This window comes from Pongo abelii, chromosome 6 (genome assembly GCF_028885655.2).
Source record: "Pongo abelii isolate AG06213 chromosome 6, NHGRI_mPonAbe1-v2.0_pri, whole genome shotgun sequence".
Lineage (NCBI taxonomy): Eukaryota > Metazoa > Chordata > Mammalia > Primates > Hominidae > Pongo > Pongo abelii.
The window spans coordinates 37,621,227-37,642,663 of record NC_071991.2 but is presented as its reverse complement, the minus strand read 5'-3'; the positions used below and the strand labels follow the sequence as shown (position 1 = coordinate 37,642,663).

Below are 21,437 nucleotides of genomic sequence, written 5' to 3'. Positions count from 1 at the left end.
GAAGAACTTCACACCAAAATCCATCTCTGAAGCCCACAGGCCCAGAAGAGGCCACAGGTCACTTTGACCCTCAGCCACGCAGACCTGCCTCTTTTTTGGAATAGCACTTGTGTGAGCTGGCAGCTAAACTAGCCACCTTCTCAGGGAATGTCATTTTTATTTGAAAGAACTCCTAGCAGACAAAATGCGGTTATTCAGACTCGAGTGCTTGTCATTTTCTCAAAAATGAAGTGAGTCTGTCATCATAAACCAATGTCAAAATTTGAGATTTCAAGTGAAAATTAGAATTTTAGAAGACTAGTACCCAGGCCAGATGCGGTGGCTCACACGTGTAATCTCAACACTTTGGGAGGCTGAGGCGGGCAGATCACTTGAGGTCAGGAGTTTGAGACTAACCTGGCCAACATAGTGAAACACCATCTCTACTAAAAATACAAAAAATTAGCTGGGCATGATGATGCATGTCTGTAATCCCAGCTACTTGGGAGGCTGAGGCACATGAATCTCCTGAACCCAGGAGGCAGAGGTTGCAATGAGCTAAGATCATGCCCTGGGTGACAGAGTAAGACTCTGTCTTAAAAAAAAAAAAAGACTTGTACCCATCACCAGGGCCTAACAACTCCTAGGACATTTCTGTTAAAATCAACAATAATATTAACAAATGTGGGGATTTTCCTGAGACTGTATAACAAATATGTCAACATTTAGAAGTTCTGCAAAACTGTCAGTGAACCAATAATTTCCAAATGTCCAGTGCGTGGTGTTCCACACCGGGTAAAAGATGCACTTGGTGTGCAAGACAGGCCAGTGGATTTTAATAAAACAGAGTAGGAAAAACTCTACTGATACAATTTCAGATTCCACAGTGAAATTGAACTTCAAGCAACTGTCACTTGAGTTCTGGTGTAGAATCAAAATGGATTATCTACAATGGCCTGAAAAGCCTATTAAAATGCTTCCTTTTCCAAGTAGATATGTTTATGGTGCTAGATTGTCTTCAACGCTTCAAACCAAACATTGCAGAAGACTGCATGCAGGGGGAACCAGCCTCTTGATTAAGGCTGCGTAACAGAATCACAAAAAAAATGCCCCTCCTCTCATTTTGTTGTTTTGAAACATACAGTTATTTTTTATTAAGCATATGTTCATTTTAACATATAATTGGTTCATTACCATTGCTTTTAACTGACTTAAATATTTTAAATACTCATCAGTTTCCCATTTCTAATAGGGTAAATCGTGATGAATACAAACCACACTGACAGGAGCCCTTTAGGGTCTTCTAGGACCCTAGCAGTGGGTGCCCGAGACCCTCAGCGCGAGGGCAACCCCGTTCATTCTCCTTGCCTGAGGCTCTCAGAATGGGGTAAGGACCCAATTTTGACCAACAGAAAGGTAAGTGAATTCTCCCAGGGGCTTCTGGCGCAGACCTTCCCACTCCTGTGAACGAAGCAAGAGAAGGAAAATGCCTCAGCCTCTGGAACCTCCCCCTCTGAGCACAGAGCTGGACCCACAGGAAGAACCTGGAGAACTCAGGCTGCAGAACCGGGGCCCAGGCACACTGCCCGGAGCCCGCCGGCCGCCGCACCTCCCCCTGCAGAAGACACATGCCCTGCTGGCTGGGAGAGGCTCCATCCATGCAGCCCCGTTATTGGCTGCTACGGTGCCTTCCACTAAGCTCCATGTACTTTAGACGCCTTGTTCCACCTGTTCCCATGGGGACCAGGGAGAAAGGCACATTCTCACTCCATTGTACGAATAGCAAACTGCAGCACAGAGCGGAAGCTGCCTGCCCTGGGCGACAGAGCAGGTTAAGCAGTGACACCAGCTGCCAGCCCAGCTCTACGTGGGCAGAGCCCACCTCCCAGAGCTGGACTGGAACACCCAGTGAGCTGGTGTGCAAAGGCTCTTCTGTGCCTGGTGCAAAAACTGGGGCTCCACATGCGTGAGCCCACTAAAGCAAATATCTACCATAAGCTACACACCATGACCAGGAGCAGGTGTCCAGGGACCTCAGGAGTCTGAACTCACATGCTCACTCCAGCCCCTCTCCAAAGATCCGTGCCAGTCATGTCCCCTCTGGCACCCATTTCCCCTTCTGTAATTAGGAGTAGAACAGGGTGATAGCCAAGATTCCTCTCTGCCATGAAAAGAAAAGTTTACCTAAGCAATAAAAAGATAAAATAACATATATATACAAACAAAATATTAGGTAGCTGTTGAAAAATTATGATCTTAAACTATTTCACATGTGAGAGTTCTTATAAAAGGCAAGGCTAACAGATATACAGCGCTCTGTGTTGTATGAAATAAACTTTGTGACAGACAGACATATGCAGTGGCCTCATCCATAGGAGAGAAAATGACACTGGAGAGACACATCACAACTCAGAAAGAAAGGAGGAGCCAGACAATAAAAGTGGGAACACTGGTTACTCCATGAAAAACAACATAATAATAATAACAGAAATACTGTGAATTTTAGATGCATCAATCATGGAACTGATTCGGAATTGGAAAAGCTGAAATGAATATTAGAATAAATATCAGAGAACATCTTTGTGACCTTGGAGAAGGGCAGGCATTCTAAAACAAGGAACAAGAGTATGAACTAAATGAAAAGATGAGTAGATCTGAACAAACCAAACATTACAACTTTTGTGTGACAAACAGGCCACAAACAAACTTAGACAAGCAACTGACTGGAATGTTTGCAATGTACAAAGTGGAAAGATAAGAAACTGACCTTTTCGGAGGACAAATGTCATCAGAAATTGGCAAAAGTTCTGCCTAATATCACAGATAAGATTTAGTATTCATAATATAGTGAAGTCTTAGAAATTTAAAAAAATGATTTTTAAATTTATTAATTTTCAAAATGTTATTTTTTTTTTTTTCTTTTTAAAGATGAGGTCTCACTCTGTCACCCAGGCTGGAGTGCAGTGGCATGATCACAGCTCACTGCAGCCTCAAATTTCCAGGCGCAAGCAATCCTCCAGCCTCAGCCTCTGGAGTAGCTGGGACCACTGGCGCGTGCCACTGTGCAGGCCAATTTTTAAATTTTTTGTAGAAATGGGGTCTTGTTTTGTTGCCTAGGCTGGTCTCGAACTCCCGGTTTCAGTCGATTCTCCTGCCTCGGCGTCCCAAAATGCTGGGATTACAAGCATAAGCCACCTCACCACGCCCTAAAATAATCTAATTTGTAAATAAGCAATGAGCAAAGGATTTGAAAGGCTACTTTGCTAAGTAAACAGAAATGCTGCAGGCAGCTTTTCTGTATCTTTTTAGATGTTCAACCTCATGTAATCACCAGATGAATGAAAAACATAATGAAAAGGAGACATCACTTTTCATCCATCAACTTGCAAAACTGAAAAGCTGAAAAATCTCAAGTGAGAGTCAATGACATTCCATGCAAGTAGGCTCCACCAAAAGCGTTTTCCTGTAAGGAGCCTGTCCCTTCTCCAGCCCAGCTTACCCTCCAGCGTCTGAGCTGGTGTGTGGCAGGCCCCTTCTCAGGGCTTTGCCTGAACACTCAGCTCCACAGCTGACAGTTTGCAAACCACACATCAGTTCCCTTGTCAGACGAGGTTTCCAGACTCATGTTTAAGAATCCTGGCTCCCGCTGCAGCAGTTACAGCACAGAGCTGTCTGGCTTGCAAACGCCCAACATTTTTATATGTTGTCTTGGAACTGCTATTCTTCACAACGTCTCCACGAGCCTTGGGAATCCAGGCCACTGTCTTACAGGGTTGTCAGAATCTTTTATACAACACTCGACACATATTGACCAAGTTATAAACAAGCCTGTGAGTCACCCTCTGCTTCTCCTAGCATCAACTGTCAAGTTTGCCAGCCTCTCTGTGTCCCAGTAACAGGCTCCACAAGGCAGGAGGGGAGTGACTGACCCACAGCGGGGGACCGCCAGACAAGGCCTGCCCAATGCCCACATTCACTGCTCGACCCCATGACCCCATTGTTGCCTTGTTAGTTTTAAATAACTACCATGTTCTCCTGGAGTCCTAATACTGCACCTGGCCCAAAGCAAAAAACACACACCTACCGACCTGCCCGTCTATCTCCAAACTTTTATCTGTAATCACTTAGTGTATTGCTGACTCTGTCAGACTCAAAGACAGGACACAAAACTCTCATCTTTCTCTCCTAGCAGGTGCTTAATAATGTTGGGTTAACCGTGTGGAATAACCCATTACCAACTCTTTCTTACAAAACTCCCTTCATTCCATTTTCCCTCTGGTCTCCTTTCTCAGCTTTCTCCTTGCTTCTTTTCTCCTTTCTCAGCTTTCTCCTTGCTTCTTTTCTCCTTTCTCCTTGCTTCCTTTCTCAACTCTCATCTCCTTTAGGCCTTCCCTACAGCCGTCTCTCTTGTTGCAGTGCTTCTTTATTCTGTGCCATCCTGTCTCATTCCATGATAGTCTCGCTGATTCCACTATTAGATCCCAGAAAACTATCTCTCAAATGGGGAGCATTTATGCGTGGTCTGACCCTGGATCCTCCCTGGATCTACCTTCTTCCAGGGACCAAGTCCCACAAAACTTGTAACTTTTGGGGCCGAATCTACTTAATTCCAGAATGCCAAGACTCACCCATAACAGCGCCTTCCTCTGTCCTCTGTGAAATACAACCAGTTTGGGATATCAGTGGCAACTGGACCATGTTAGGCCACCCAAGGGAACTCAGTGACATGTAGTGAGAACGGGTTGCCTCAGAGTCCTAACTGATGGTATGAGCACACCAGCAAGGTTTTGAGCAGTGTAAGAAAAACCACAACAGGACACTTAACCCCATTGCTCAATGTCATTTCTATCTTTTCTTTCCCTTACTTAAAGTTCCAAGAGTAGAGATAACAGGGCCCTTACATGTTAACATAACAGTTTTTAAAACATGAAATGTTTTCTTTCAACTTAACCACACATGAAATTTGCATTTAACTAGGAGGTTAAAATGTGAAAGTCAGGGACCTGAAAGTCCAAGGATGAGCCAGAAAAGGAATGGTAGAAATACTGGCCTGCATCACAGAATATGCCCCTAACCCTTCTCCATCTATCATCACCATCAATATCATTACGATCAGCATCATCATCACAATCGTTACCATTGCCATTGTTACTGTCACCATCAACTACACTATCACTATCACCATCACCAGTCACAGCACTATCATTACTGTCATCACCATCATCATCACCATCATTGTCACCATTCATCAACATCGTCACCATCACCATCATCATGTCAACATAATCACCAGTGCCGCTGTCACCATCAGCCACACCATCACCATCATCATCTCCATCAATTACACCATAACCACTCACCATCACCATCATGATCATCTTCACCATCACCATCTTCACCAACATCATACTATCATCATCACCATCCTCATCAACACCATCATCACTAATATACCATCATCATCAATTACGCCACCATCCACCATCACCATCATCGTTACCATCATCACCATCAATTACAATATCATTATCAGCATACCATTGTCACCCTCATCACCATCACTAACAACATCATCATCATCATCGTCATTACTGACACCATTGAACACTTTCTGGAGCTCCTCAGTGTTTGTGTTTCATGTGTATTTACCCTGCTATTCCCCACAATGACTCTAAGCAGAAAGAGGCAGAGTAGGAATGCTGGCAGGCTGTCTCCACCATCCACCTCAGCTCCACCATGCTCTACTGCTTCCCCAGAAATAAGCCAAAGAAAGAACACCTCTACCAAAACGTCACATCACTGTGATGCATGATTACTTAAATAATCTATGTAAAGGGAATACCTTGTTGTCTCCAGGTAGCATGTACACAAAGGGATCAAAATGCAAAAGTGTATGACATATGTGAATTATTAGTAGAGAACACTATGAAATTGTCTATTTGTGGAGTGGTCTCTATATAGTCTATTAAGAAAGAGAAAATCCTAGAGATTAACTACTCTAATGTACAAATTGTAAAGATCACGGCACTGAGGAACAGAAATAGGGTGCAACTGTCCAGGGCCACAGCTTCCTGTGGAGCAGCCCATCCCTGACTCTGCCAGGCTCCCATCTACACTTGCAGTGACTGCCAGGACCCCATCTCAACTCAGTGAGCAGAGTCCTCATATCCTGCCTCTGTCCCGTCTAAACTTGCAGTGACTGCCAGGACCCCATCTCAACTCAGTGAGCAGCATCCTCCCATCCTGCCTCTGCCTTGTCTACACCTGCAGTGACTATCATGACCCCATGTCAACTCAATGAGCTGCAGCATCCCCACATCCTGCCTCTACCCCATCTACACCCACAGTGACTGTGCCCGGCTCCCGGCTCCAACTCAATAAGCAGCGTCCCTACCCTGCTAATGCCCCATCTACACATGCGGCAGCACCTAAGGAGATGCGCCAGGTCCATCCTCCTCCTCCTACACTGACAAGAGCAATGGCTAAAATGATTTCCTGTGAAGATACACAAACACACAAATAAAAATCTAGCTCATGTGGGTCAGGTGCAGTGGCTCACGGCTATAATCCCAGCACTTTAGGAGGCCGAGGTGGGTGGATCATCTGAGGTCAGGAGTTCAAGACCAGCCTGGCCAACACGGTGAAACCCCACCTCTACTAAAACTACAAAAATTAGCCGGGCGTGGTGGTGGGCGCCTGTAATCCCAGCTACTCGGGAAGCTGAGGCAGGAGAATCACTTGAACCTGGGAGGCGGAGGTTGCAGTGAGCCGAGACCACAGCATTGCACTCCAGCCTGGGCAACAAGAGCAAAACTCCATCTCAAAAACAAACAAACAAACAAAAATCTAGCTCATGTGTTGTATCCCAGTTCAGCCTGGTGTACTTACACAGGCTCTTTTTCCTTCACAGTGTCATGGGGCGTGCCAATTCTATGGTCCTACTGGGGCCTGGCCAATGTTGACTGAAGACAAGAACGCCCAACCTTGCAATAGAAACCCTGCTGTGCTGTTTTCCTGGATGGTCTCCACAAGCCCCGTTTCAAATCACACTCATCTTACCAGGGCTACCAGCCACAGCATCCTGCAGCCCCACGCTTGACAAAAGAAACCTAGAGGAAAGGTGTCATTACCAATCTTTACCCGCAAAAGCCACCCACAGGGCAAGCCTCAGATAAGTCTCATCGCGAAAGGGAAGGGGAAGAGCTCACCCGCAGGGACCTTCACCACCTCCAACAAACCAGATGTTTGTAAAGATGCAAAGTTAACCACAAGTTAATACTCACCAAACTAAATACTTCTGCCTTTTATTCCCTCATTAGTTCCACCGGTATTCATTAATACCCACAGCTGAAACATTTTGTAAGCCTATAAATATGTCCTGGACACCTACAACAGGGCAGAAACTGATCTGGGCCTGGATACAATTGGGAACACAGAAAACATTCATGAATGTACACTGCAGTGCAAGAGGAAAGGAAAATCAACACGAACCGTAGATTCAATCAGGATGACCTGAGGTACAGGAAAGTAACTCCAGGAAGGTGCAGAGGGAGCCTAAAGGCAGAGGGAGGGTTCCACACTCATTTCTGTATCAGGGGTCAAGAAAAGTCTGAAGAGACAAGAAGGAAAATAGCAGCAAATGGGTGAGAAGGTGACAGGGAGCTGGGTCACACAGCCTCAGGGAGGCCAGCACCCAAAAGGCGCTATAAAATTAATTGTTGAGGGCATCAACCAATCAATAATCAATCAAGAATCAGTCAACAATCAATAATCAATCAATCAAGAATCAGTCAACCAAGATAGTCACTCTCACAAACTCCAGTATTTGCACAGGCCTTTGTGGCAGGTCGACTGGGGCTGCGGAGACCCCAAGGCTCTTGGCTGCACCCAGACTGCCTCCCACAGCACCATTTCCTCAGCCAGGTGCCTCCTAAAAGGGAAGTTAAACCTTCCAGACCACCCTCTGTTGAACACGAACTCAGGAATGGGGATAAGGCTCAAGATGCTCCCATTCGAGCCAGAGCAGCCCTCTCTGTGCGCCCGTGTGGCACAGGTAGGATTCGATGTCGCCGCATGGTCCCTCCGCTGATGTCAGAGAGCGGCCATCTCCATGCTCTTATCTATTTGCTGTTCTCACTCTCTTCACAGATCCTCACCTCCCCACGCCAGATCTGCCCAAGAACACTGAACCACACTTCAAGACAACAGCCCCTAAAAACTCTTGAAGTTTTCATCCCCAGATATTCAGTTTTACTCTTTCTCTCTCATTCTTTCCACGTAATGATTTTCTTTTCTCGAAAAATTATCGTTGGGGCCAGGCACAGCGGCCGACGCCTGAATTCCCAGCACTTTGGGAGGCGAAGTTGGCAGGCTTATTTGAGGTTATGAGTTGGAAAACAGCCTGGGCAACAGTAAGACCCCCATCTCTACAAGAAAGAATATAAATAAATAAGTAAGTAAATAAATAAATAAATAAATAAATCATTATCTCCCTCAAGGGATTCTTATCGTATGGGCATGATTCACGTGCTCAGACATGAATCTGATCCTCACACAACCCCTTGATGAGTTTCAGTTATTGTCCTCATGTGGCAGACCAGGAAACTGAAGCACAGAGAGGCAGTGGAGCTGAGGTCTGAACTCACATCAGCCTGGCTCTGGAGATCACAGGTTTAACCTTTGAGCCTCTCAGAAATCAATCAAGGTGGACTTAATCTTCACAAATAGGACACTGAATCAGCTGCGGCACTGACTAATGTTGATGAAGCACTCAGGAGCTGACAGAGTCCTTTTACGTCCCTTGACTCACATGTTCCTCCGAACAGCCTGTGAGTAGGGCCAGCCAGGCCTTACTGCCCACTTCACAGTCCAGAGAATCAAGCCCAGAGTCAGTGAGACCCGCTGGGGCCCCACCCGCTGCTTCGTCTCGGGGCGCCAGCTCCCATCCCTAACATTACTTACATAATCTATGTATAGGACGTACCTTGTTGTCTCTTTACCTTGTTGTCAACCTGCCCCCCATTTAAGATATCCCCCCCAACACACGGCACAGGTGCAAAGGAGAATGTCTCTGCATCTCCATCAGATATTCAAAGGGATCATAATATAGAATATTGCAAAATGAAAGGAAAGAAAGAAGATGGTACCAATCCCTCAAAAACATCTTAAGTCTAACTCAGGAAACCCTCTTAGTAATTGTCTACTTCAAATACACGTTTGGAAGGAAACAAGTCCCCCACCTCACTCTGTGTGTGAGCAGACCCCAGCAGTGGGGCCACTCATCACCATGTAAACCAAGAGCACCCTCCCAAGAACCCCAGTCCCCCACACACATGGGTGTGACTGTCCAGGACTTCTTTGTCCCTCGCTAGCCCAGCAGCCTGGTGGCAGATGTCCACCTGTGTGTGGGTGGCCAGCACCTGACACAGTAGGCACCTCCTAGACCCATGCTAGCCACAGTGAGCTGGTTGGAGGGGTGAGAGTGATAGGGGAGCCTGCCTATCCATGCTCACCCTAGGTTAGGGGCCATCTGGCTGAGTCACGCAGAGGCCAGGCTTCGACCCCATCCTCTGGAAAAGAGCTCCTCACATTTCTTTTTTTTTTTTTTGAGACGGAGTCTCGCTCTGTTGCCCAGGCTGGAGTGCAGTGGCGCAATCTCGGCTCACTGCAAGCTCTGTCTCCCGGGTTCATGCCATTCTCCTGCCTCAGCCTCCCGAGTAGCTGGGACTACAGGCGCCCGCCACCACGTCCGCTAATTTTTTGTATTTTTTTTAGTAGAGATGGGGTTTCACCATGTTATCCAGGATGGTCTCGATCTCCCGACCTAGTGATCTGCCCACCTCAGCCTCCGAAAGTGCTGGGATTACAGGCGTGAGCCACCGAGCCCGGCCGCTCCTCACATTTCTTAACACTTCAGGCCTGCCAGTGTCCCAGGGTTGCCGATACCCACGTGCACTCCGTGAAGCACAGCACTGCCTCTTCCCTGGCTTCGAGGATGTGGAATCAGAAGTTGCCACTTGGCCTTGTCCCCCTGACACACCTAGGCAGACCTTGCGCACCCAGAGAGCAGCATTATATCCATCTGAATAAACCAACAAAAAACAACCCCACAACTTAACGTAAAATTCCAGATCACAGTTACTGCAAAACAAATACTTGGATTTATGAGCTTGGCTACATTACTCAGTGAGTTTTAAGAATCAAAATCCACCAGCACAATCAACTAACACAACCCAGACGTCCCTGGCATGCAGAAACCCCAAATCCTGACAACCCAGACCGTTGAGAAACATCTGGGAGGGGTCCAGGCCTTCTTCCCAGCCACAGAGTTAGAAAACAGGAAGGATTTCAGTCAAAACCCACGAGTAAGGTCCGTGTGGAGGCGGCTGAGAAAGGCTTCGTATTGCAACAGAGGAGCAGAATTTAGAGGCAGGGAAGTGCTGCTTCCCATCGGATAACCACCACCGACCAGAAATTACTCAGATGAAATTTGACCTGGGCGCCTCCTTCCCCTTTGGGAGCTTCTGGAAGATTCTGTCGTGTTGCCACCTCTCTGGATGGGGTAAGTCTGATGGGAGGGCTGAGCTCAGTTCCCCGGTGGGAGTCAACCCCAGGGTGGGGCTGGGCTTGGCCTCAGGGTGGGAGACTCACCACCTCCAATTGTTCTGGAAAGAACTTTGGAAATAATATCTGGAGCCATTTCACATGGATCTGCCAGAGAAGAGCAGATCAATGAGCCAGGTGTTTATCTGCACAAATTCATCTGGATTGTCATGCAACTTACATTCCCTGTGCACCTACTGGGCTCTAGGCCCTTTGCTGAGACTCAGGATACCCAAGTAACAGCAGTGCATCGCATCATAGTGGGGGCAGTCGGCCCAGGGGAGCAGATACATTCACAAACAAATGATCAGAATACAGCAGTTCCTCCACCGTCCTGACAATGCCCACACTCCCTGCCCACCCACCTCCCCAGAATTGCCTGTCCCTCCTCTGTGCTCCCAAGGCGGCTGCAAATACCTCTGATAAAGCACTCCTCACACGGGATCCTGTTCGTGCTCACTGCTCCAGCCCACTAGACTCCGAGCCCTTCGAAGCCTTGGTCACCGTGGGCATTGCAATGCACCAGACGCCGCACCTGCTCCGTAAAAGTGTGCTGGTGAGGGTTCACCCTGCAAGACAAGACAGCACTCCACTTTGGGACGGAGGTGTCTGCCCTGTGCACAGGCACCTGGTGAACAACACAGAGCCAGCCCTTCATGCCTCCTGGGCTCCAGCTGAGGGCAGAGAATCACTGCCCCAGTGAACATCCGGATGGCTGGCTAGTCACTGGCCATGGATAGTTCTGGAGGGAAAAGGGCAGATGCTAGGGGACACAGTGGCAGGGCAGGGAGGCACCTTCCTGAGGACCTGGTGCTGAGCTGAAACCTAAAGGATGAGGGTCAGCAGGCAGAGCAGCACAGTCCAGCAAAAGGTCAAAAATGAGCCCTGTGCAGCCGGCCTCTCAAAGCACCTGGGGGAGTCAGGAGAGACCAAACAAGGCAGGCACAGCCTCAAAGGGCCACCATGAGGATGCAGGCACAGGTTCTTCCCGCTGGATGGTTTACAGTTTTCCAGAGTCATTCTCTGAGTACAAACAGGAGAGGAGCGGAGAGGCAAACAGGAGAGTGAATCTCAAGGGCATCCCAGCCTGGGCAGACAAAGGGCCAGATCCAGGGAAGCTGGGTTAGGAAGGAGGAATGGGAGGTCTGCAGGGCGATGGAGACCGGGGCCCAGCCTCCAGGAAGAAGGCCAGCAAGGGTGGAGCAGCAGGCAGGGCTGGGGGCCAGAGCCTGGCCGGGGCTCTCCCGTTCAGTGGATCTGGGTCCCAGGTATCAGCAGGGATGGGATGCCTGCCCCCCAAAAGTGGGGACACCATATGCCCCTGCCTCCTCAGAGGCAAGCAGGATCATAGATTTATTGCTTGCGTTAAGTTAGAAAACTAAAGCCTCTGTGCAGCAGCAGCTTTTGCAGGCCAAGGGCTCTCAACGGGTGACATTCCCTGGTGTGTCTCCCTAAGGCATTTCAGATCTGCCCACCTCTAAGCCCCAAGCCTCTGCACTGGAAGGCAGTCCCACCCACACCCCCAGGCCAGCCTCATGGCCTCCGCGTAACTTCCCATCCCCCAGTACTCCTGCTCTGATGATGGGGGCGTATCTCAGCCGCCTCAGCCTACACCATGACACCTCCTGTCCACAGGGCGCCTTGGCCTCAACAGACCATGGCACCTCAGGCTTGGGAGCACCCCCGGCACCTCAGGCTTGGGAGCATCCCCGAACACCTCCTGGTCTCTAGCACACACATTAACTTAACATAACTGAAAAAGCTAATGAAAACAATCATGTCTAAAAGACTTCTGAAACATGGAATCCTGTATGTTTTTTAAAAAGAGTTTCTAGGCCGGGCGCAGTGGCTCACGCCTGTAATCCCAGCACTTTGAGAGGCCGAAGCAGGCGGATCACAAGGTCAGGAGATTGAGACCACCCTGGCTAACAGAGTGAAACCCCGTCTCTACTAAAAGCACAAAAAAATTAGCCGGGTGTGGTGGCAGGAGCCTGTAGTCCCAGCTACTCGGGAGGCTGAGGCAGGAGAATGGCGTGAACCCGGGAGGTGGAGCTTGCAGTGAGCTGAGATCCCGCCACTGCACTCCAGCCTGGGTGACAGAGTGAGACTCCATCTCAAAAAAAAAAAAAAAAAAAAAAGAGTTTCTATTGTTTATTAACATAATTCCTAGAGCTATGTGCATAAAAACATAATGTCTCCTCCAGTTTGGGCTACTATTTAAAAATTACCCTAAACTAGGTGGCTTATAAACAGTTGCTTATTTCTCACAGCTCTGGAGGCTGCAAGTCCAAGATCAAGGCACCACAGATGCGGTGTCTGGGGAGGACCCACTTCCTGGTTCATAGATGGCGCCTCCTTACTGCATCCTCACCTAGCCAAAGGGGTGAGGGAGCTTTCTAGGGTCCCCTTCATAAGAGCCCTAATCCCACCCGTGAGGCTCCACTCACAAAACATAATCACCTCCCCAAGGCCCCACCTCATAATGCCACCATCCCATGGAGGGTTAGAATGTCAGCATAGGAATTTTGGGGAGACACAAACATTCTGACCATAACACAGGGCACACGTGAGGCAGTTCCAAAAAACTATCCCACAGAAAGAAGACAGACACTTCTCTAACGGAAGTCCTCAAGATCTCAGTGCACACATGCCCAAGGGCACAACACTCACCACGTGCTTAAGTCAACAGCGCCAGAAACCAGAGGTGGGCCCGTCCCTTGAGTCAGAATGCCTCTGCCTCCAACAGTGCCCATGGCTGCTGTTTCCTCCCAATGCCTCCACCAAGCGCCTTGAGTGGGGGTTCCTCCTTGGGGATGGAGCCTGCAAGTTCTTCCTGAAGGGCAGTGGCCCTCCTTTCTCCAGAAGGCAAAGGTTTTCCTTCATCTGGGCCAGTTCCTGGTTCCTTCTCCTGATAATGGGCCTCCTGCCACGAACTCAACAGGACATGCAGCTTCCCGAGCCTACCACATCCTCAGCTTCTGCCAGTTCTCTCTGCAAAAAGCAGCTGTGTGCTTGCCACCACCCACCACAAAGAAAGGACCCAGGGACCATGGGGACAGACCCTACTGAAGCCCACCAGCCCAGAGGGCTCAAGGCAGAAGAGCTTCACCATATGGGACCGCTAAGAGGAGAGCAAGGAGTGAGGGAGGAATTCAGACACACACACACACACAAGAACACACATGCATGCACTGCAGGCACCCAGGCTGGAAAGGTGTGCACAACTCACCACACCACCCCCAGGATTCACAGCCACCAAGCTCACGGCAACTCTTTGGGGAGAGGCTGAACCAGCGCCCTCTGAAAGGCAGCACATCCAGGGTGCAGTGCAGCACTGCCTGCCAGCACGAAGCAGCCGTCCCCTGGGAAGGCGGTGGTCCTGCCCTGCACCTCACTGGCCTGGCAGACCAGGCCTTTTCACGTACACCCCTCCCTGAGTCCCAGCTCTGCACCACTGGATCTGCATTTTCATGCCCATTTTAGGGTTGAGAAAATGGGCTTCATAAAAGCCTACTGTCCAAAACTGCCCAGAGTGTGAGTGGCACAGCCAGAACTTGACCCCACATCCTGATCTCTTTCTACTGCCTCTAGACAAGACATCCTATCCTAGCTGAGGGGCCCAGAGCCACAGACAGGGACACAGCGGGAGCAGGTGCCTGTGTGCCCATAATGCCCGCATCCTGGCTGCCCCTGGAAAGGAACCAGCCTAAAAAGGCAATGGGAGCAGCAATGTGTCCCTGCGGTGGAAAGTAAGCTGTGGGGGAGGAGGAGGTAAAGAAGAAAGGGATAAACCAGGAATGAGAAGAGGGGTGAAGTCACCTAACATCATACCTGTCCATGAGTGATTTTCTTCAAGGGATAAAAAAATGTATATGGCTTTTTTTTCCCTTGTTACCTCCACTGACCAAGAATCTATTTCACCAGTGAGAAAAACCAGTGCTATACTGGGTTCCCTGGAGTAGAGGAGCATTAGCCAAACAGGACAGAAGATAATGCTGCACTAGGACAGAGCTGGCAGCCCCATTGCTTGTCCATGTTGGGTACGTGTGGGGTCCTCCAGGCCAAAGTGGGCCTTGAATCCTCGGAGGTGATGCTCTAGGTGTCTCGCTGCCTCACACCGAAGCAGAACTCCAGAGAGTTCCAAGAGGAGGTGGGAAAGCATCAATACCAACAGAAACCAGTAGATGGGCCATGGGGCCACCACACTGGGCCTTGTTCTCATGAGTGCCTGGATGTTGCCAGAAGCGTGTGAAATTTAAACCATTATCTGGAGATAGCATGCCTTACTGCATCTTCCTTAACAACCAGATGACACACAGCAAGATAAGCCTGTTGAACATCTTGTCCAGATAGGGCACTATTTATTCCCTCTCTTCTCTTTCAAGAACAAAAGCTGCCCCTGTGCGCATGCACATTTTCTGTTTCTATCTCCCTCAAGATAAGATAATGGACGTCGTAGAGCAGCTGAACTCTACAAAGTGGTCTGAACAGAAGGGATGCTCTCACATGTTCCCTCACAATGTGGAATATCTGTGTGCTCAAGCAAATGCATTCACTCAGACGCATGCACGCATGCACACACATGCAATCACAGGTGTGTGCACTGCTTGTCCTCATATGCATGAACTCAATCATGCACGCATGCACCGCACACATAGCCATGCATATGTGCACCCACACACTCAGGCACATACACACCACTCTGGCAGGCCTCCTCACCCCTCCCTAATATTTCACACACCACATATTTAAAATGCCACAAAACAGAGTTCATTTGGAACCAGAGGATCAATCTGGGGTCCTTCCCTGGCCCTTTTGAGTGTGTGCAACTGCAGGACAGAGGAAGAGACACAAGTCCCAACCCAGGGAAGGCACTAAGACGATGATCCTCCAGATAAAGAAAGAAGACAGGCTCCCCGTCGTCCAAGACGTGCTTGCGTGTTTCACAGCTGGAGGCCGTGCTTTCTTCAAGCTCTTCTCTTTCATTGGTTACATTTACTTTGAAAATAGTCAATGCTACTTAAATGGCAGGAACAGAATACTGAAGTACTAAAAAGGATGTCTGAGATAACTCTTCAGTAAACTCAGTTCTCATTTATACAAAGAAGGAAAAATTACTCCTCAAGCAGTATAACCAACCTAGTGCAGCCCAAGCCACTGTGGTAAGTTGTGCAAAAGGCCTCTGTGTCTAAGGAGCTCCCCCACTGGATTACAGCTCAAGGATGTGTGGTGCAGAGGCTAACCAAACACACATGCGGCATCAGCCATGTGGAGCTACCCACAGTGGGTTCCCTTCAGAGCAATCCTAACACCAATAACAAAACTAAGTGCCACAACGCTGGCTGTGCACTTTAAGCCTGACTTCTGCCCTTGGAACAGCCCTTACCCTAAGTCCTAGACCCAGAGTGAGGAGACTTTGCCCATGTCAGGGGCAGGGCCAGGACCCAGCTCTGTCTGACCTCCACCTTTGCTCCCAAATCAGACCTGTCCCCACATAGCACCTGACAGGCAGAAGTCAGTTCATGGGGAACCTTTGGCTGTGCAGCTTTGCCTGAGATGTCATCACAGGGTGAGGAAGCCGAGAACAAGCCCAGGGTGTCCCTGCTGGTGCCATGCTGCTCATGACAGCTCTCCCAGTATCGCCCAGTGGCTCCGCTGGCACAGGACCAGGGCTCTAGGATCAACACCAGGCCCTGACAGCTCTGATTCCCAGGCTCTCTGGGCTGCTGGTTTCATGGTTCCAATTCAACCACGACTTTCCTTTTCCTTCTTTTCACACTTGGGAGTCAAGGTTAGAGACCAAAATTTTAAAATATGAGCATTTCTGGCCGGGCGCCGTGGCTCATGCCTGTAATCCCAGCACTTTGGGAAGCCGAGGCAGGCGGATCACAAGTTCAGGAGATGGAGACCATCCTGGTTAACATGGTGAAACCCCATCTTTACTAAAAATACAAAAAAAAAAAAAATTAGCCTGGCATGGTGGCAGGCACCTGTAGTCCCAGCTGCTGGGGAGGCTGAGGCAGGAGAATGGCATGAACCTGGGAGGCAGGGCTTGCAGTGAGCCGAGATCGCACCACTGCACTGCAGCCTGGGTGACAGAGCAAGATTCCATCTCAAAAATAAATACATAAATAAATAAATAAATAAATAAATAAATAAATAAAATATGAGCATTTCTATGAGAATGACATTCAAAGATGGGGAGACTCCTTGGGCTCCTATTTTTGCCATGTTCCTGGAAAGGCACAAAGCCCCTACTGGACCCTGTAGGGTATGTGGGACACAGAGGGGCTGCTATATTTGCCCACAGACATTTTAGAGCAAGCTTGATGGAGGACGCCTGTCCAAGAGCATCAGTGCAATTTCTCATCACTTTACACCTGCAGGCCCCAAACACAAAAGGCCACCACATTTGGCTGACATGGCCCTCCTGAACTGGACAAGCTATGCAGGAGAATGGCCAGTGACAGGCCACAGCATTCACAGATGACCAAGATATCACCCAGTGCAGTGCCGTTTGCAAATATGGGCTTATAACAATGGCTCACACCTGTAATCCCAGCACTTTGGGAGGCTAAGGCAGGAGAATCACTTGGGGCCAAGAGTTCCAGACCAGCCTGGACAACAGAATGAGACTCTGTCTCTAAAAAAGTAAGAAAATTAGCTGGGCCTGTGGCCCATGCCTATAGTCCAGCTACTGGAGAGGCTGAGGTGGGAGGATGGCTTGGGCCCAGGAGGTCAAGGCTGCAGTGAGCCCTGGTCATCCCACTGCACTCCTACCTGGATGACAGGGCGAGACCCTGTCTCAAAAAAAAAAAAGTTTTGAATCACAGGATGTCCTCCTATCAGTTGGCTCAGAGTACACTATAGCCCGTGTTCTCTGCCTTGGATGCAGATCTAGATGAATTACACAAATGGCTACCTGGTCTCTGGCTTCTACTTAGCGACCCGGGTGGCCGGTACCCACCACTCATCCAACACATTCTTTAGCACTGACTTCTCCAAGGGGCCGAATCAGAGGAGGGGCACCCCAGTCTTCTCACCCACACTCAGGCCTTTGAACTGTAAAAGAATCCCAAGAGCCCCTTAGAGGCCCCTGGTCACATCCTCAACCCATTAAGGTTTGACTGCATGCATCTTTCCATCACAGGCACCCTACTCTAAAGTGGCCATCAGGGACCACCTGCTGGGGGTCTGCAGGGAAGGAGGCACTGAGGGGGAGGTCCTAACACCACAGAAGCCCACAGGCTGAGACTCTGCACATTTTCTAGAGGAAATCCCCAACCCCGCAGATGAAATGATGCCAAAGAGCAGCCCCCGCACTCTCCAAGGGCCTGGTCCTCCTAGTGACTCCCTCTGTGTGGTTACCCCACTGGTCCGCCCAGCAGTCCCTGCCCCCCGACCATTCCCACATTCATTACAGTCACCCGTCTCTTACAAAAGAATTGGCAAGTTCCATTCATTACTTGACGTCTAAATATCTAGTACCCAAGCTGGTGGCTTAGTTTAGTGACAGGATCTGAAAGGGGCCATACCAAAATGAACCTGAATTCTAAAGATAGAAACATTTCATTCGCAAACTTGAGTAAGAGATCTGAAAGTCAAACTAAATAACCTGAGTTACTGACACTTCAGAGCAGACCCGAGAATAAATTATTAATTTACAAATTGCTGCCTCCTCTCCCATCGGGGAACTCTGCTCTTTCTGTAAAAATGTCCTCATGAGCACTTATCTGTGTAAATACGGTTGGCCCCTGCTAAGTAAGGGGGTGGGGGGTTGGGGGACATATAAACTAAGAAGGGGAATTCCATGATTTAACTTTCGGAAACTCCCGAAAAAAAGTTTTCGTTTTGTTTTTTGTTTGTTTTGCTTTGGATTAATCAGCGAGAGAATCATAAACACAGACTTACCTCGGCATAAAATACCTTGACCGTCAATAATTTGTTTGCAAACTCCACACACTTTGGATTTTTTAAAGGCCTTGTTCTTAAAAGTGTGCAGACTCGAGGTTAATTCTTCTGGCTGAAAAAGTAAAGGAAGAAATTGTCAACGTTTCATCTCATAGTTTGTTTCTTTTTCCTTTTCGGGAGATAATAAATCTAGTGGAATTTGTAAAGAGCAAAAACAGGAATATTACCAAGCAAACAGAGAACAAGAAACCATCTTGGTGATGCTAAAATTCCCAAGACGACCCACGGATACCCTGTTAGCATTCCCAATTCCACAGTCCTAGACGGACGTTCACTTTCACCCAACTCATCAATCACCACATGGGGTGCCTAGAAACATTACATCAACCAACATCATTATGTGAAAATGCACTCCCTTCCAGACTTGAGCCGTAGAGCCACCTACTTCTGTGACAAAGTAATCCACATACACTTCTAGACTCTCAACCCTTTTTCTTCTGGAAAAAGTAATTAGCTAAACAGCACAATTATGTTATGAGGAAGTCAACTGGCTTTCCTGGTTCAAAGGTGTTCCAGAATCACCACTAAGCTCTTGAGCCTCTCTGAGCTCTCCTGCAGAAGAAGAGACAGTCCAGCCTGTGACATACATGTGGTTCTTCCTCAAACACAATTACAAGCATTAGCACTTGGAAAAACTAACCACTCAGCTACCTATTCATGTTTGTAGAGCCAAGGCTCCCAGCTATATGACAACCTTGTAAGAATTCAATTTGCTTTTAGAGTCAAGCACTAATCATATCTATTTGCTGATATGTGACCGTGTATTCCATCAGTACTTAATATCTATATGGATTCACTGAGGCCATTACTCACCCACTGGAATAATTAAATTTATTTGAAAAGATGAAATGGTATTTAGAATGTGGAATAAATGGTACAACTTCTTTAGAAAATGGTTTGACAATTTCTTATAAACTTAAACATACACCTGTCCTATGACTCAGCAATTCCATTCTTATTTACACTAAAGAGAAATAAAAACCTATGTCCACAAGAGAAAGAATGGTCATAACAGCTTTATATAACCCAAATGTCCATCATAATAACTATTCTAATATGCTGGAAGGTTAAGTAGAGACCTGAAAAACATAAAAAGATCCAAATCAAACATTCATTGAGGAAAATGTAAGAATATGAGATGCAAGATACACTGGATGAGATTACGGGCAGGTTAGATCCTGCCAGAAGCACGGGTGAATGAACTTGAAGACATCACAGTACAAACCTCCCAACACAAAGCACACAGAGATGAGACAACCTAAATAAATAAATAAACAAGCATCAGTAAGCTGCGGGAGAACTTTAAACAACATAACATATGTGTAATGGAGACTGACGGAGAAGGGCAGGGAAGGGGGGATATTTGAAAAAATAATGGCTGAAACTTTTTCAAACCAGGAGGAAAACTATAAACCCACAGATCCAAGAAACTCAAGAAATTTCTTGGCCAGGCACGGTGGCTCAAACCTGTAATCCGAGCACTTTGGGAGGCAGAGGTGGGTGGATCACCTGAGGTCAGGAGTTCCAGACCAGCCTGGACAACACGGTGAAACCCCGTGTCAACTAAAACTACAAAAAATTAGCTGGGCATGGTGGTGGTGCCTGTAATCCCAGCTACTCGGGAGGCTAAGGCAGGAAATCGCTTGAAGCCAGGAGGTGGAGGTTGCAGTGAGCCGAGATCGCGCCATTGCACTCCAGCCTGGGCAACAGGAGTGAAACTCCATCAAAAAAATATATATATATATATACAGATAGATAGATTTCTAGCACAAGAAATGTGACAGGAACTACCCTAAGGCATACAATAATCAAATTGCTTAAACCCAGTAACAAACAGAAAGACTTTAAAAACAACCACAGGGCCAAAAGACACATTACATGCAGGGAACCAACCATTAGGATAACAGGTTTCTCATTGTTTTAAAAAATATAAGTGAGAAGACAGCAGTATAATAGAAAATACTGAAAGATGGACACAAAGAAGGGAACAGACACCAGGGCCTACTTGAGGGTGGAGGGTGGAAGGAGGGTGAAGATTGAAAAACTACCTATCGAGTACTATGCTTATTACCTGGGGGAGGAAATAATCTGTACACCAAACCCCCATGACACAAAATTTACCTATATAATAAACCCGCACATGTACCCTGAACCTAAAAGTTAAAAAAATAAACAAAATAAAATGAAACAAAAAACTGAAAGAAAATGTGTCAATCTAGAATCCTGTACCCAATAAAAATAGCTCTTAAAAATAAAAGTGAACCAAAAACTTCTTAAAATATGCAAAAAAAGATATACAATTAAAGCCCAAAAAAAATCATCACCAGCTGACACATATGACATATTAAAGACAGTGCTTGGGCAAAAAGGACATGGCAGATGGAATTATGGCTTTACACCAACAAATGAAGAGCACTAGAAATGCTAATTACACAGGTAAATTTATGAGTTTTTCTTATTCTTTAAAGCTCACCAAAAGATAATTAACTGTTTAAACAATAGTGTAATGTGACATATGACATATGTAAAAGTAAATTTCCTGATAAAATAGCACAAAGTTCAGGAAAGAAGAAAAGGAAATATACTATTGATGACAGTGGTTGTTACATCACGCTGGCTGCAGCAGGGAGGTGCGGCTGGGGCTGCACTCTCCATGGAGCCGGTGGGTGCTCCGCCTCTTCTGAGTTGGGGTGGGAACTCCCTGGGTGCCACTGCAGCTGCCCAAACTGCAGCTGTAGATCCAAGCCTCCCTGTGTTCTTGAGTGGGGCCAGGAGCAGGCAGGATCTGTCCCCCAGGGTGCAGCTGCAACCACCATCCACGGCTGCAGACCTGGGCCTCCTACTCCACCAAGCAGGCGGGAGCTGGGGAAAAGGAGGAGCTCCCT

The 21,437-nt window shown here is 47.7% G+C and overlaps 1 protein-coding gene across 14 annotated transcripts in view; it reads right to left on the bottom strand.

Moving 5' to 3' along the window:
* TNS3 (tensin 3) overlaps positions 1 to 21,437 on the bottom strand; it is a 308,545-nt gene that overhangs the window by 236,647 nt on the left and 50,461 nt on the right. For 11 of the 14 annotated variants that reach the window (XM_054559218.2, XM_054559216.2, XM_054559228.2 and 8 more), the window contains one exon: positions 18,493 to 18,604. The exons of 2 other annotated variants lie outside the window; for them this stretch is intronic. In XM_054559218.2, the coding sequence (XP_054415193.1) occupies positions 18,493 to 18,604 (112 nt within the window). Of the gene's footprint in view, positions 1 to 10,998; positions 11,151 to 18,492; positions 18,605 to 21,437 lie in introns of those variants that run through there. One more of the 14 variants, XM_063725996.1, reaches the window with a different exon arrangement.